The sequence below is a fragment of the Colossoma macropomum genome, unplaced genomic scaffold (assembly GCF_904425465.1).
Source record: "Colossoma macropomum unplaced genomic scaffold, Colossoma_macropomum, whole genome shotgun sequence".
Taxonomy (NCBI): Eukaryota; Metazoa; Chordata; class Actinopteri; order Characiformes; family Serrasalmidae; genus Colossoma; species Colossoma macropomum.
In genome coordinates, this window is record NW_023494785.1 from 21279957 (window position 1) to 21295398 (window position 15442).

General features: G+C 38.1%; 2 protein-coding genes across 3 annotated transcripts; both read left to right on the forward strand.

Moving 5' to 3' along the window:
* The first annotated feature begins 1501 nt into the window (after positions 1 to 1501).
* On the forward strand, positions 1502 to 8624 carry ctps1b (CTP synthase 1b). Its single transcript, XM_036586934.1, has 18 exons — positions 1502 to 1842; positions 2723 to 2902; positions 2999 to 3169; positions 3528 to 3628; positions 3720 to 3836; positions 4012 to 4095; positions 4903 to 4983; positions 5195 to 5346; positions 5454 to 5586; positions 5778 to 5866; positions 6120 to 6214; positions 6405 to 6467; positions 6551 to 6594; positions 6751 to 6847; positions 6987 to 7042; positions 7124 to 7220; positions 7305 to 7449; positions 7667 to 8624. Exons 2-18 carry the CDS (start codon positions 2737 to 2739, stop codon positions 7743 to 7745), a joined length of 1770 nt encoding a protein of 589 aa, XP_036442827.1. The 5' UTR covers positions 1502 to 1842; positions 2723 to 2736; the 3' UTR covers positions 7746 to 8624.
* A 113-nt stretch (positions 8625 to 8737) lies between these two features.
* taf12 (TAF12 RNA polymerase II, TATA box binding protein (TBP)-associated factor) lies at positions 8738 to 15143 on the forward strand. Of its 2 annotated transcripts, none has more exons than XM_036586950.1 (6): positions 8738 to 8893; positions 9875 to 10036; positions 11783 to 11860; positions 12722 to 12836; positions 13142 to 13230; positions 13334 to 15143. In XM_036586950.1, the coding sequence occupies exons 2-6, from the start codon at positions 9956 to 9958 to the stop codon at positions 13367 to 13369; spliced, it is 399 nt and encodes a 132-aa protein (XP_036442843.1). In that variant the 5' UTR covers positions 8738 to 8893; positions 9875 to 9955; the 3' UTR covers positions 13370 to 15143. The 2 variants fall into 2 exon arrangements, with proteins under 2 accessions (XP_036442843.1, XP_036442838.1); XM_036586945.1 differs by having other exon boundaries at positions 8752 to 8893; positions 9808 to 10036.
* The last annotated feature ends 299 nt before the right edge of the window (positions 15144 to 15442 follow it).

A 15442-nucleotide genomic window follows, 5' to 3' on the forward strand; every position in this document is an offset into this window, starting at 1 on the left:
CGGACACACAGTGGACTACACCCTCCCACTGCCACATTGTTTTCCTAGTGAGCTGTGGCTATGGCTGGCTGGGAAGAGGATGTTGTGGGTGGTGTCTGAGCACACAGCCCTTCTACAGTGAATATTTCACTAACTTTAGATCATGCCAGTAAAAGTGACTGGTCTGCATGTAATTGTACTTTTTTCCCATCAGACTGTTCCATGACACAGAAGTTTTCTGATCACTCACGCCTTGCAAAAAGCAGAGCATGGTGGTGTTTATCGTCCTCATTTTAAACCCCTTAAATAGCCAGGACCCACCGTCAGGTCCAAAGTTTTATTACACACTTCTATAACCTAAGAATAACTCAGCCAGTTCGCATTGAAGTCCCTGTAGTTACTGAATAATAAGTCTTAGTATGTAACAAACCAGAAACTTTAAGGGGTTAAGCTGACCTATCTACTGAGAGTTCATGTAGTCTACTCATTTCTGTACAGTGTATTCAGAGTAGCCTAACTCTGAACAGTGGAACTGAACACATCATTTAAAAGCCAGTGCAAAATCCCCAGCATTATATTTACTTTTGCACTGCTCATTTATGTCCATCTGAACTTAAATGAGCACTGTAGGAGCTTCTGTATGTGATAATTCAACACTGGGGATTTTGTTGTGTAACACTGCAATAGCATGCATCAGCACCATTCAGGAGGCATATTACCTACATTACAGAGCTGACTTTAAAGCAGTCTTGTGTTTATAATCATTATCTCCTGGCAGTTATATAATTCCTGTGCAATGCAAACCTTATTCAGGAGCCACCAGGCTAAGTCTGAGGAGATGCTATAATTAGACAGATAGTCTTAAAGCCAGCTGCTGCTGGAGAACCAACTCCATCCCTGTCTGAAATGTTACATAACTCCTGCAACAAGCTTTTTTGGTAACTTTGTTTAGTTTTGTATACACATGCTTAAATCTTGCAGTCTGCTTGGCCTTTGCAGTGAGGTAAGAATGATTTTTTTGTAAGAAACCATTCTACCATTTGTCTGCAGGACTTTGTAAGCTGAAGACTTCTGAAGCAACTGAAGCTATTTGTGGAAAAACACAAACAAACAAACTGCAGGCTAAATTACACGTACACTACAGAGCATTCCCAATTATGCCTTAAGTCTGAAGGCGCCATCTAGTGAGCAGGCCTGTGTATTTACATATGTGATTACACTGCAAATGTCACTGTAATCACTGTCAGGTTTTTGTTTGTTTGTTTGTTTGTTTTTTTTGATGAAACACACACATTGTTATTTTATTTATTTTTTCATTTCACGCATAGTATTTTTGAAATGTATAAGGCAAAACATCTAACTCCAACTACGGTTGCATTTTAGAGTTTAAAGGGGCATTAAAAAACTGGCGCTCAATATATGTCACCAAATAGGGTAACAGCTATTTTACTAAATTTAGCTTTTAGCTTGTTGCTGTCTGTCATTTCTGTCTGTTGAATAATCCATTCTCTCGATGGTTACATTTTTCATTTGGGTGGAGTGTCCCTGTAACGTCCACTTCTGTGGCAAAGACGACGTCAAAGGCAGGACGCTGACAGGGAACAGGCCGACACTTTAACGCTGATTTGTTAACACCGCAGACAGGTCTTAGCAGACTTAGCCGGGTCGTGATGTTCGATGGAGATCAGATAGTGTGTACAGTCGGCTGTCCTGCGGTTACACAGCACGTGTCGTGAACAAGCTTTCTGACAGACTTCACAGCGAAAACAACACCGACAGCGATGAGTCTCTGCTGAATCAGAGAACAGGGGAGCTTTTTGATTTAACGGCACACTGATCGTTATATTACAGCTGGTGTAATAGGTAAGGACAGACCCTGAGAGACCCTGGTTGGGGTGTCTGCTGTTTTGCTCTATACATCAGATTTCTGAAGCGCTGCAGTGTTATGTAATGTTGCAAAAAGGTAACGGTGTTTAACATCGCTCTGTTTTCGGTCCAGCTAACGGGCAGTCTATCTGTTAACGGAGAAATCATGCAAAGGATGGACGGCACAGTTTTAGCTGACGTTACTGACATGTCTGAAATGTGATATTTGACATGTTTTGTTAATTTGCTAAGTTGTCACCTCATCTGCTAAGTTAGTTCCTAACCTGCTATGTCAGCCCGCAGTCCGGCTGTCTGTAGTCGCTCATGTCTTCGTGGTTATTTTTGTGGTTTGCTGGTTTGACTGCTTCGTTAGCTTTCGTTAGCTGCCTAGCTAACAGCTAGCTATCATTTAGTTCCCCGCCGCCTATGGTTAGCTGCTCCACACTGCACAACAACAATACCGCAACCTCCACAGGTTACAAGTAAACTCATAACTTTAAGAAAAAGAATACATTTATGTAAATGAATAAATAAATTTGAAAGACTATCCTGCTTGAGATATTTCTTCAGGTAAGATGAAGAAAGTAATTTGTTGTTGTTGTCTACACTTGCAGAATATTTGAGGGCGTATTTCAGTAACGTAACGTTAACTCCGTAAAATAACACGTTCATAATGAAGTTTAAAATAAGAAATGTTGAAAATATAATTTTTTTACTTACTTTGTTTAGTTATGTAAGTTTTAATAGTTTTACTCATTATGCACCTTTTTCAATAAGTAAAAATGTTCATTGTTATGTTGTCTAGCGCCACTGTGACCCATTGGAGATCTTGAAATCCACAGTGCATGGTGGAATTAACCCATTTTTTTATGTCCAGGTTTTTGACCAAAAATGAAGTACATCCTGGTCACAGGTGGAGTCATATCTGGAATTGGTAAAGGCATCATTGCCAGCAGTGTGGGAACAATACTTAAATCCTGTGGCCTTCACGTCACTGCAATCAAGATCGATCCTTACATTAATATTGATGCTGGCACCTTCTCTCCTTATGAGCATGGTGAGTGTTCGGACAAATACACTACCTGACTGCTGGTGTTTTGTAGGGGTTACTGGCCTTAGTGTCACTCATACTGACGAAAGCATGATCTTACAGGTGAAGTATTTGTACTGGATGATGGTGGTGAAGTTGACTTGGATTTGGGGAACTATGAACGCTTTCTGGACATCCGACTAACCAAAGACAACAACCTGACTACTGGGAAAATCTATCAGTCTGTTATAACTAAGGAGAGGAGAGGAGATTATCTTGGCAAAACCGTGCAAGGTGAGTCTTTGTTTTGTAAATAAGAGGTAATTTTAGGTCTGTGAAATTGAAACTCTGTGCATCAGCTGGACTTAATTATTATTTCCTTCAAGTACGAGATGTTGGATGTTGAATTTAGTTTGACAGTCTAAACACTTTAGAGCAGCTGTTTTTCTTTTCTATCCCATTTGTTTACGTTTTCTTGACTTGTAATGACTTCAATTTGGGTTGTCTGGTTGTGTTTCTCTGCCGAAGGTCAATCAAACAGTATTTCACACAGTATTTCACAGTACCTTTATGTCCGTGTAAAAAAACAAATGTGAGCAGCAATTGTTGTAAAAGTGCTGGTTTATTATAGTGCTTGACTTGTTTCTTACAGTGGTGCCACACATCACTGATGCCATTCAGGAATGGGTGATGCGTCAGGCAAAAGTCTCAGTGGATGATGATGGTGTTGAGCCGCAAGTCTGTGTCATTGAAGTACGACTCAGCTGAGTTCGTTAGGTTTGTTTGTTATTGATATTGAAATAGTGTCTGTATTTTATCTTCAAGATATTTTTGTTTGTCACAGCTTGGGGGTACAGTTGGAGACATTGAGAGTATGCCTTTCATTGAAGCCTTCAGACAGTTTCAGTTCAAGGTGAAACGAGAGAACTTCTGCAACATCCATGTTAGCCTTGTTCCTCAGGTAGGACAGAAAATAAATCCCGTTTCAGTTATCCACATTTGTCATCTTATTCAGTGTTTACACTCATAGCCATTGAGCTCTGATGTTTATAGTTGTGATAAAAGAGTCAGCCTGGATTTAGTTTGATGATAAGGTAGGATTATCTTGTCCTGATTATTTCCGACTGTGTTGTCAGCCCAGCACTACAGGAGAGCAGAAGACTAAACCCACACAGAACAGTGTGCGTGAGCTTCGTGGGCTGGGCCTGTCTCCAGATCTGGTCAGTCAGATGGCCTTTCTTTGTCTGTTATCTCAGTGGGGTGATGAACCCCAACATAGAAAACCACCAACCGTTCCACCAAACCAAAACATGCATTCACATATTTCACAAACCAATAGGTTGTTATATAGGTTTTTAATGTAGAGGCCCCAGGGATTATCTGAGCCAAATCAACAAATTAAATAAGCTATTTGAAATCATGGAAAGTGACATAACAGGAAAACACAGCTTTCCACATTTCTACTCTAGATCAAAATTAAGGTTTTACAATTTATACAGTAGAATGAAATGTATTGTATACAATAGAATGAATTCTGTTGTATTTTCCCCCTTTTTCTCATTTCCTCACTCTATCCAGATTTAGCTCATTTGTCTCATCAGTCTGTAACACTTAATCTTAGAACTCTCCTTTTAATTTATGGCCATTCTGGTCTTGGATTTACTAGTGGTTTGCATCTTGTGATTAATTCTGGAAAATTCATGGTCATTTTTTCATTACAAAACATTCTAGAGCAGGGATGTCCAGTATTATCCACAAAGGGGTACAGATTTTCATTCCAAACATGTACAGCACACTTGACTGTACATGCTTAATCAATCAGTTAGCCTTCAAAAAACTGATCATGTGTGCTCCTGCTTTATTGAAATGAAAACCTTTTGCGGATCAGACTGGACACAGCTGTGCTAGAGTATGGAGCCAAACACCAAATCATTTTACCTATCAACTGCACTATATTTTTGACCTGGGCTCATAACGGCCCCCAATATTCTTTGCAAAACCATCAGATATTTCTTCTTTTTATTTAGATTGTTTGTCGTTGTTCCACACCTCTGGACACTGCAGTGAAAGAGAAGATCTCCATGTTTTGTCATGTGGAGCCAGAGCAGGTATCTGTGCATGGATTATTTTTGAGCTATAATAGAAAAGTGAGGTAGAAATTGCTGACTCGTGCTGATTGGAGATCAGTTTGTATATTTTTATTGTAATCTTAAAGGTGAGTGAGGCTAGCTAAGAGAAATTGGACCTAGAACATTAAAAGTCCACAAACAACTGAGGGAAAGTGTCTTGTTCATATCCTATACTTTATCTCCTTTTTAGGTGATCTGCATACATGATGTGTCCTCAATCTATAGAGTTCCATTGCTCTTGGAGGATCAAGGCATGGTGGAATACTTTTGCAGAAGATTGGACCTACCCATTGAGATGAGGCCCCGTAGAATGCTCACCAAGTGGAAAGAAATGTCAGATAGGTGAGAATTTCCTTATGCTCCAAAGCCATTAAGCAGTACTGAGACAGTACTCTGTCAGTGTGGAAAGAACAGTTCGCCATTTAGTGTGACTGATATGTTTTTGACAGGTCTGACCGGCTTTTGGAGCACACCTCGATTGCACTGGTGGGAAAGTACACCAAGTTTTCAGACTCATATGCCTCAGTCATTAAAGCTCTAGAACATTCAGCCCTTGCAATCAACCACAAGTTAGAGGTTAAAGTAAGGAGTGTCCTTGATTAATGACTTCATGATGTTAAAATTGTTAAAATATTTTCTATTATCATGAATATGTTTTTGGATCAGTCTGGCTGCCCTGTGTGTAAATGAGAATACTTACACGTTTACTTATTTTTTGTTCATTGAACTACCTTTTTGGTATCAGTACATTCAGAAATGGCCCTCTGTTTCAGTACATAGACTCTGCAGACCTGGAGCAGAGCACACAACAGGAAGAGCCAGTGAAGTACCATGAAGCCTGGCAGAAACTCTGCAGCGCTGAGTGAGTGGCTTAGCCTACGGTCTCACAGTCAGCACTAGGACCTGTAAAGTGCTTAGAGCACACTGTAGCAGTTTCATGTATTAATTTCGGGTACCACACTGAGTAGTTGGAAAAGTACCGAAGTAAGAGTAAGAATGGAGAAGTAGTTCTTTATATGCAATATCTACCACACTGCTTTTTTAAATTGTGCACTTAGAATCATGTGAATTTTTAAATATGTGAATTTCTTTTTTGTCTGTTTATTTATGTTCAGTGGTGTTTTGGTACCTGGAGGCTTTGGTGTACGGGGCACCGAGGGAAAAATTCAGGCTATTAACTGGGCAAGGAAGCAGAAAAAGCCCTTTCTAGGTAAAAGAGTCGTAAGATCCGTAGGATATTAACAGCATAGCAATAGTAATTTATGAATAACCACAAGATAAATCTCTGTTGTTCTGATTCTTCTGTATTTCTGCTGATTATTTAGTCTAAATATTGTCATGGGCTGCCCTATAATTATCAACGTATAATCCAAGATAAATTAAAGTGTTGTGGTTTGCAGGTGTTTGTCTGGGCATGCAGCTCGCTGTATGTGAATTTGCCCGCAACGTGCTTGGCTGGCAAGGTAATGAGACTAAGAACCTCCTCATTAGTATGTCAAATGAAAATCAGTTGTAATGCTCATGTTAATATTGTCTCATTGCTCAGATGCCAACTCTACTGAGTTTGATCCTGAAACAAAGCACCCTGTAGTAAGTATCATTCTGTTTATATATATTAATAGTTGAAATATATATTGAAATGCACCCTTACAATTACTGTTAAGACCTAGCCAATACTACCGCTAAAGCACTTGGTATCAGTATTATGGATATGGGCTGTAGTAATCCTCTTTTCTGTTAATGCAGGTGATTGACATGCCAGAACATAATCCAGGACAAATGGGTGGCACTATGAGGTTAGGGAAAAGACGAACCATCTTCAAAAGCAACTCAAGCATTCTCAGTGAGTTATTCTTCTTGAGGACCAAAACAGAAACATGTTGTATTACACTTATTTATAATTGCTTAATGCAGAGTAATGGTGTTGGGACGAGGTTACTAAAGAAATTATTAAAGATTTTTTTTTTTGTTTTGTACTTTAGGGAAATTGTATGGAGATGCTGAATATGTTGATGAAAGGCACAGGCACCGCTTTGAGGTAAATATATATAATAACATCCATTGTATGTTTGTGGAATATTACAAAGGATCTTAACTGCACACATTTCTATTTTTCCAGGTGAATCCTGAACTGAAACACCACTTTGAAAAAACAGGACTCCATTTTGTTGGCCAGGACACGGAGGGCCAGCGAATGGAAGTTATTGAACTTGAAGGTTGGTAAAGGTGCAGTACTTTACTACCAACACCTGTGAGAGATACCAGAATAGGTTAATTTAATGTACTTTTTGTTTTGGCAGATCATGCATATTTTGTTGGAGTGCAGTACCATCCAGAGTTCACCTCTCGACCCATAAAGCCTTCACCCCCCTATTTTGGGTTGCTTCTAGCAGCTGCAGGAAAACTTCAGAGCTACCTGCTCAAAGGATGCCGACTTTCACCACGGTAATTATGAATGTTTAACCCCCTGGCATGTCATATTTTAATTGATTCAGTGTTTGTTAAGCTGATAAATGCCCCTAATTCTTTTAATTCTTTTGAATCCTGCCTTTATAATATGTTTTGTCACCTGCTGTCACAGAGATATGTCTTTAGTATGTTTTTATTAGTGTGTTGCTGTGTAAACTATGTTTTGAAAGATTTTGTTTTTTTTTCTTCTCAGAGACACATACAGTGACCGCAGTGGTAGTAGCTCTCCAGACTCTGAACTCTCTGAACTCAAATTCCCATCAGTGTCATAGAAGGGTTGTGGCCACAGCCACATTTTTTAGCTGCTCTTGTTGAGGACATAACATTATTTGAGGTGATCCTCCTCTGAAAGCTACTTCAGCTGAATCATAGTATTTCAGATTGTGCTGCAGAGGGCTCTGTGTTGGAGCTGAAGGGGAAGGAACAGAACTGTTGCCTTTTAAAAGTGTTTAAGATTTTAAACAGTCCCTACAACAGAACACAAAATGTTATACTTTGCTGTTGAACTCAAATGCACTATTTATATGATTATTTATATACAGTGTTGAAATGGAAATACATATTTAAATAAGAAATGGATGTGATATAAATATGTGTAGAAGTAAACTGAGAATCTCTGGGTGAATACCATGAATATGAGGTCAGCCAACAGATCATGCTAGGTCTTATTATGTCTTTAAAAAGAGTTTAGTTTGTTTAGTTTGAACATTTAAAATGTTTCTATTGCCACGATAAATTGGAAGTGTTGAAAAAAGTACCGGTGGATTGTTTCACCAATTATTTATTTGTTGTGTTATACTTTTACAAGATGCAACTATAAATAACAAGCATATCTGCATCTTTCAACCTGTGCTTTCTGACAATATCAATATCTGCAATAGCCTCAAGTGCTGCATGTTGAAAAGCCTTGATGGCTGAAATCTGGTAGTGATCTAGACCCTGCATTCTTCAAAATGCAGATGTTTTATGTGCGCAAAGTAAATTTAAAAAAAATTAAACATCTTAAAAATGCTGGATTGGAAAAAAATGGACTGAACAATGAACGACTAAAACTATTCATCCTGATGATATCCCCCTTATGTTGCTTGTTTCTATTGGTACAACTTTGTCGTTTGATTTTGTGTTGTGAAATAAAGCTATGAAATACGTTATTTACTGACTAATTGTTTTATGTACAATATTTATATCGTTATAAGCAAAATACCAGTTCGTTAGAGAGATTAGAGTCAGTATGCTCTTCACCCTTTAACGAGAGACTTTTAAGTTGTAAACAGGCATTTCCGTTGTGGACGGGTTCGGAGATCCTGCCGCTGTCTTCACTAGCGTTAGCGAATGGAGGGGCTGTAAATTGCCTGGAACAGCAACATTTTGCGTTGGACCTTATCTGTTTATACGTAAGATGAGGAAATAACACAGTCAGGTGAAGTATTTGATTCTGCTCTATATTTTAGTTTTAAAATGTTCGCGCTCGCTTTGTACAGCGTTAGCCATCACTGAATAGACTAAAATAACTAACCTAGCTAGCTTAGCGTATTTAATTTAGCATAAATGCAAACAACTATTGAATTTAAACCAGTAGATGTAAACTGCGTGCAGAAATTGGTTTGTATGGGGCAGAAATGACACATATATATGAAATGACCATAAACATTAACAGAGACGTTAGTCAGCTGTTCCTCTTAGCGCTACTTTATCTAGCATCTCCGGTCTCTCAGAGAGAGTAAGTTAGCTAGCTTAGCTAAGCTAGCGCTGTACGTTCACATTTATAACAGCACATTACTAGTCAGTAAATGATGTTAGCCAGCCGATGTGTTGATAGATAGATATCCGGTTGGATTACTGAATTACTGAAGTTTCAGTCAGTAAAACTGTTTCCAGGTTTTTCTTTCTGCGGTGCTTAGCTAGGTAGTTAATGTTATTTAGCTAGCTAGATATCAGTAGGTTGATGGCAGCTGACGTTTTGACAAATCGACTTAGTTAGCTCTGTTGTTTAGCCAGTTGCTCAAGCAGACTAGAGTTTAGTTAATAGCTTCAGGGAGCTATTGGTGGTACTGATTCCTTTGCCACACTGACCGCTGTACAGTTAGTTGTTAATTAACCTAGCTAGGCTATGCTTGCTAAATAATGGTAGGTAACATTACATCTTTGTCGAAGTATTTTTTTTTACCTGTTCAGTGAGTCAGTATATCCGACAGCACTATGAAGTGTAACGTTAGTCACATTTCTTATGTGTGATGGTTAATACACTTGGAAGTGTCTTACTCCAGTTTGTCAGCTAGATTATTATGCATTCTACCTATCTACATGAACGTCCCTATTAATGTTTTAAAACAGTTGAACACACGTGACTGCAGCCTTACAGGAGGCTCATGACTGCTCTCTGTTGCTTGGCATGAACCAGTATCAACAGCAGACCAGCAGATCCAACCTGTACACTGGTGCCAAAGCTGAGGCCTCTTCAACTCCCCCCCTCACCACCAGCATGGCAAACAGCACTGCTGTCCCGGGAAAGGTGTTGGGCACACCTGGGCCTGCTGGCAGACTGAGTCCAGAGGGAACACAGGTAAGGCTCTCTTCTTTCCATTTTTATAGTGTATGAAAACATCAGAGCTGGTACATATCAGAGCGGCTCAAAAGCTGTTGTTTTCTTCGGTATACCACCGTAATGGACCCAGTCTTTCACTGGAAATATAGTCATCAGTGTATCCTGCTCTGTATCTTCCTACTTGAACATTGCCTTTTAACTAACTATAAGTCCATTTTCAAAAAGTTGAGATGCTGTGCAAAATGTAAATAAAAACCGATTGCAATTATGGGCAAATATTTAAAACCTTATATTTAGTTGAAATAGTGCAGACAACATACCAAGTGTTGAAACTGAGAATTTTTTTTTTATTTATTTATTTTTTTTTATTTATGCCCATTTTGATGCTTGTGACACATTACAAAAACGTTGGGACAGGGGAATGTTTATCACTGTGCTGCATCACCTCTCCATTTAACAACATTCTGTCAGTGTTTGGGAACTGAGACCAGTTGCTGTAGTTTTGAAAGTGAAATGTTTTCCCATCCTGCTTGATTATAGGATTTCAGCTGCTCAGCAGCTCAGGGTCTCCTTTGTTGTATTTTTTGTTTCATAATGCGCCAAATGTTTTCAGTGGATGACAGGGCTGGACTTCAGGTAGGCCAGTTTAGCACCCAAACTCTTTTACTACAGAGCCATGCTGTTGTAATACATGCTGAATGTAATTTGTCATTATCTTGCTGTCTAGACTAGAAGTCGTTGGGCTGGCAGCATAGGTTGCTCCAAAACCTGTATATATCAATTAGCATTAATGATGCCTTCAGGTCACCCATGCCATGTGCACTAATGCACCCCCATACCATCACAGATGCTGGCTTTGAACTTTGCACTAAAACAAGCTAGATGATCATTCTCCTCTTTAGCCTGGAGTCTGCAGCGTCCATGATTTCTGAAAAGAATTTCAAATGTTGATTTGTCAGACCACAGGACACTTTTCCACTTGGCCTTAGTTCATCTTAAATGAGCTTGGGCCCAGAGAAGGTGGTAGTATTTCTGGATCCTGTTTATATATGGTTTCTTCTTTGCATGGTAGAGTTTAACTTGCATTTGTGGATGCAGTGATGAACTGTGTGCAAAGACATTGGTTTTTGGAAGTGTTTCTGAGCCCATGCAGTGATTTCCACTACAGAAAAATGTCTGTTTTTAATGCAATGAGGGCCTGAAGATTATGGCCAGCCAATATTGGTTTTGATCGGTAGAGATTTCCCCGGATTATCTGAATCTTATATTATGATATTATGGACCATAGATGATGAAATTTCCTAGTTCTTTGCTATTTTAAGTTGAGAAATGTTATTCTTGAATTGTTGCACTATTTGGCTGTGCAGTCTTTTACAGAGTGGTGAACCCCTCCCTCTTTACTTCTGAAAGACTCAGCCTCTCTGGGATGCTCTATTTATACCCAATCATGTTACGGATCTGTTGCCACTTAACCTATTAGTTGTAAGATGTTTTTCTTAACATTACACAACTTTACTAGTCTTGTTGCCCCTGTCCCAACTTTTTTGAAACATGTTGAAAAACAATAAAACTTCACAGTTTCAGCATTTGCTATTTTTTGCATTATTTCCAATTAAATATATGTTTAAAATGATTTGCACAGAATTGCATCCTTTTTTATTGCACAGCGTCCCAGCATTTTTGGAATAAGGTTATATATAATCAGCATGCGTAGCCCATCTGCTTGAGCCACATATTTAATTGCAGTATGATTTTATCTCATAGGTTCTCAGTAAGAAGAAACTGCAAGACCTCGTGCGGGAGATTGACCCCAACGAGCAGCTTGATGAAGACGTTGAGGAGGTAGTTAATCACACTTGTACTTCAGCATATTATTTTTAATCCAAGATTTTTCTTGAATATACTGTGTGAATTAGAAGGAAAGGCATATAAGGAGTGTGTATGTCAAAAAAAGGATTGCTTACAGTAAAGTAGGTGAGTATTTTCTAGCTATATTTAATGAAATATACAAAGTTACTGCCACTTTTACATAGCTTGATGCTAATTTTGGACTCATAACAGAAGACTATGATACATGCTAGCTGCATTAGTTTTAGAATTATTTCTTATGTAATTATTTTTTCTAGTATTTGTTGGGTGAAAACGTTTGAAAAATAAAATTCCAAAGGACAGATAATCATGGAGACATATAAACGTTCTATCAGGTCTATCTGAATGTTAAAACAAGTGTAGTAAAATATACTAGTTTGGCTTTGGATTTATACTGTACATTTTAGTTTGTACAGTATCAATTGTTATTGAGTAAGATGTTTCAAAACCTCTAAATCTAAGATGTGAGGGAGAGAATACTATGGTGAAAAACTTTCTATGGGTACTGTACAATACTGTCTAGAGGTTAATTCTAAAACAAATTGAATACATCATATCTAGTCATGTTTTCCAATGAAGACACACAAGGCAAGTTTATTAAAATTGATTGAACTGCTAGACCACTACTCGTAAAGCCAGTGATGCAAAGAAAGTGCAACAATTGATCATTGCATCAGCATCCAACAATGAACAGTTTTATGCATTTTTTTTTATTGTACCGTCTGCATGTTAAGGGCAATCCCTTTTATTTCCAGCTAGTCTTAATATCAGGAATCTACAACATCTGGTGCATGTGTTTAACACACAGTCCAAATCATTTGTTTGTTCTCTCAGATGTTGCTGCAGGTTGCTGATGACTTCATAGAAAGTGTGGTGACCGCTGCCTGCCAGCTCGCCCGGCACAGGAAGTCTAACACGTTGGAAGTAAAGGACGTCCAATTGCACCTTGGTGAGTGCCTTGTTCAACTATCACTCATTTATTGTTGTGACTGGTGATGTCAGGTTCTGATTTTTTGTTTTGTTTGTCCTCAAAACAAACAATGCAGAGTACTCTAATGATTATTCTGTTTCTCAGTACTGCTTGTATGTGTATCCCAAGTAATTTTATATTATATATGATTCATGTATTGTCTTGAGATCACTACTGTTGGCTCTTTAATGTGTTATTCTGTGACACGTTTCTGACTGTGTGAAGTTTACGCATTTAAAGATTTGCTTTTAGTGCTTCACTGTGTTACTGTGTTAATTCCACAGAGCGCCAGTGGAACATGTGGATCCCTGGCTTTGGATCAGATGAAATCCGACCGTACAAGAAGGCGTGTACCACAGAAGCGCACAAACAGGTCAGCCTTCATGTTCTTAGACTAATACAGAAATACAGAACACAGACCTATACTGAAGGGAAAATTGTCAATTTTTGCTCAATAACTGTCTTTGTCCTTTCAGCGAATGGCACTGATCCGCAAGACGACCAAAAAGTAGCAAGATTGACAAGACCAAGAAATTTTTCACTCGTTTTTGCTTTTTTGGTTTTGGCTATGGGAAGAACATGTGACCTTTTGAAAGTTTTACAGGCCTCCATATCGAATTGATAGAGGCGCCTTTGTCAGACAGGTGCTTCTATATATGTATTTTTTTTTTTTTAAACTTTTGCTTTGATGCTGTTACTAGTATGCTTTGTGCTTGCTGTGGTTAATGTAGGCTTTGCTATTTTATGCCTAAATGCTGCAATTAAATATCTTAAATGTTGCATAAAATACATGAAGATCAGATCGGATCACTCACTGTGGGCATTTACTTTTTACAGCAGCCGCTTTGAAAATATGTATAAATTATAAATATAGTTGCATATTTATCAGTACAGCCTCTTATTTCGTTCCTTTAGAATCTGTTGATTTGATCATTTCTTGGGAGAATTTTGAAACAGATGAATTTGTGATCTATGGTGTAAATATCCTGTAGTGGTGAATAGTACTGGGCGTGCTGTTACGCTTGCCCTTGCTGTCTAATAAATACGCATAGTCCCACTTTTCCAGAGGTTGCGATTTTGACAGGAAATGTGGTTAGCTTAGTCAATTTGTGTGGCACAAAACACTAAGGATTGTGCAGTCAACATTTTGTCAGGTTCCTTCAAGTATACTTTATCTGCAACATCTTTGAATTTTGAAATTAATTTTTCACTCTTATTCACTCTCTCCATGACTGTATGCATCTCTAATTAAGGTGCTGTTGTTTGATATAAGAATTTATTCAGTTGTAATTGAATTGTGCATGTAGAATAATTTTCCAGGAATCCAACATGGTGGTTCTGTTTCAGCAAAATAAATATTCAGCAAGACACTGAAACTAAGTCACTGTTTGACATCATGTGGCTGGAGGCAAGTTTACAATGTTTGGCAATGTTAGTTTTGTTCTTAAATGTGATTTAATGCCTGGCTAGTTTTTGGTAGATCATTTGAGGTTAGCGTGAGACATGCATTTCTTTCTTTCACCAGTCTTTAGTTCCAAAAGGATAATAGGCTTTTATTATTATTATTATTATTATTATTATTATAATATGTCTTGCAAGTGCAGGTCAGTGTTACTAATGTTACTATGCACTTGTTTTTTGATGAACTCAACTGGTGGGCAAGCCTTAATGTTGATGTCTAAATTGCAGCAATGCTTTATTTAAACATATATGTACACACATACGTAAGAGAAAGGGTTTCCACAGTAGACACGCCATTGATCCTATCACATGAATGTTTTATTGGTCCCCTTTTCAGTTCTATGTGTCGTGAAGCTGTTCTGAGGCTTTCCTTTGGGGCTGTTTCATGTGGTTCATCGAGGACTTTCACATACACAGTACTTTTGTTAGTACTTGAGTAATATTTGGTCATTTTGAGTTCCACCCATGCTAAACAGTGTATACACTCGAGATGTTAACTTGATAAAAATTCCCAACTGGCAAATATGGTCTCATGAACACACAAAGATTGGTATGTGTTACTGCAGTGTGTTTTGTAGCGCTTAGTTTTAATGTAGGATATAACCTCATCAGTACTGCAGTCTTAACAGAATTACTGGAGTATTGACATAAGCCTTACTTGATCACACCTGTCAAAAATGGTCAATAGTTTGGCTCTGCAGTGAGGTTGGGAAGAAATGTAACCATTTTCATGGGGTTTATAGGAAATTCTTATGTGCTTTGGCTAAGTATTGTTCTTTATAAGATCTTGTGTTTTTCATGAATAAAAAGATTTGACTATCTAAATATTTATTGAGTATGTTTAAACTACCCGATTATGCTCTATTGTTAATAAGTAACAAGCAAAATTAGCTGGAATGTGTGAAGGATCTTCATTGGTCAATGTGAAGCCCTTGTGTGCATAATTATGTCTCTTACCAGCCAAACATTTGGGCATACCTACCTGAAAATGCATGAAATGAATATTCTTAAAGACATTTTGATCTAAAGGCTTATACTTAAATGCCAGTAATTTTTTGTAAAAAACAAATGTAACAAATGTAATTAGTGAAGTTAATTCCTGTGTACAAAATTTATTTCAAATG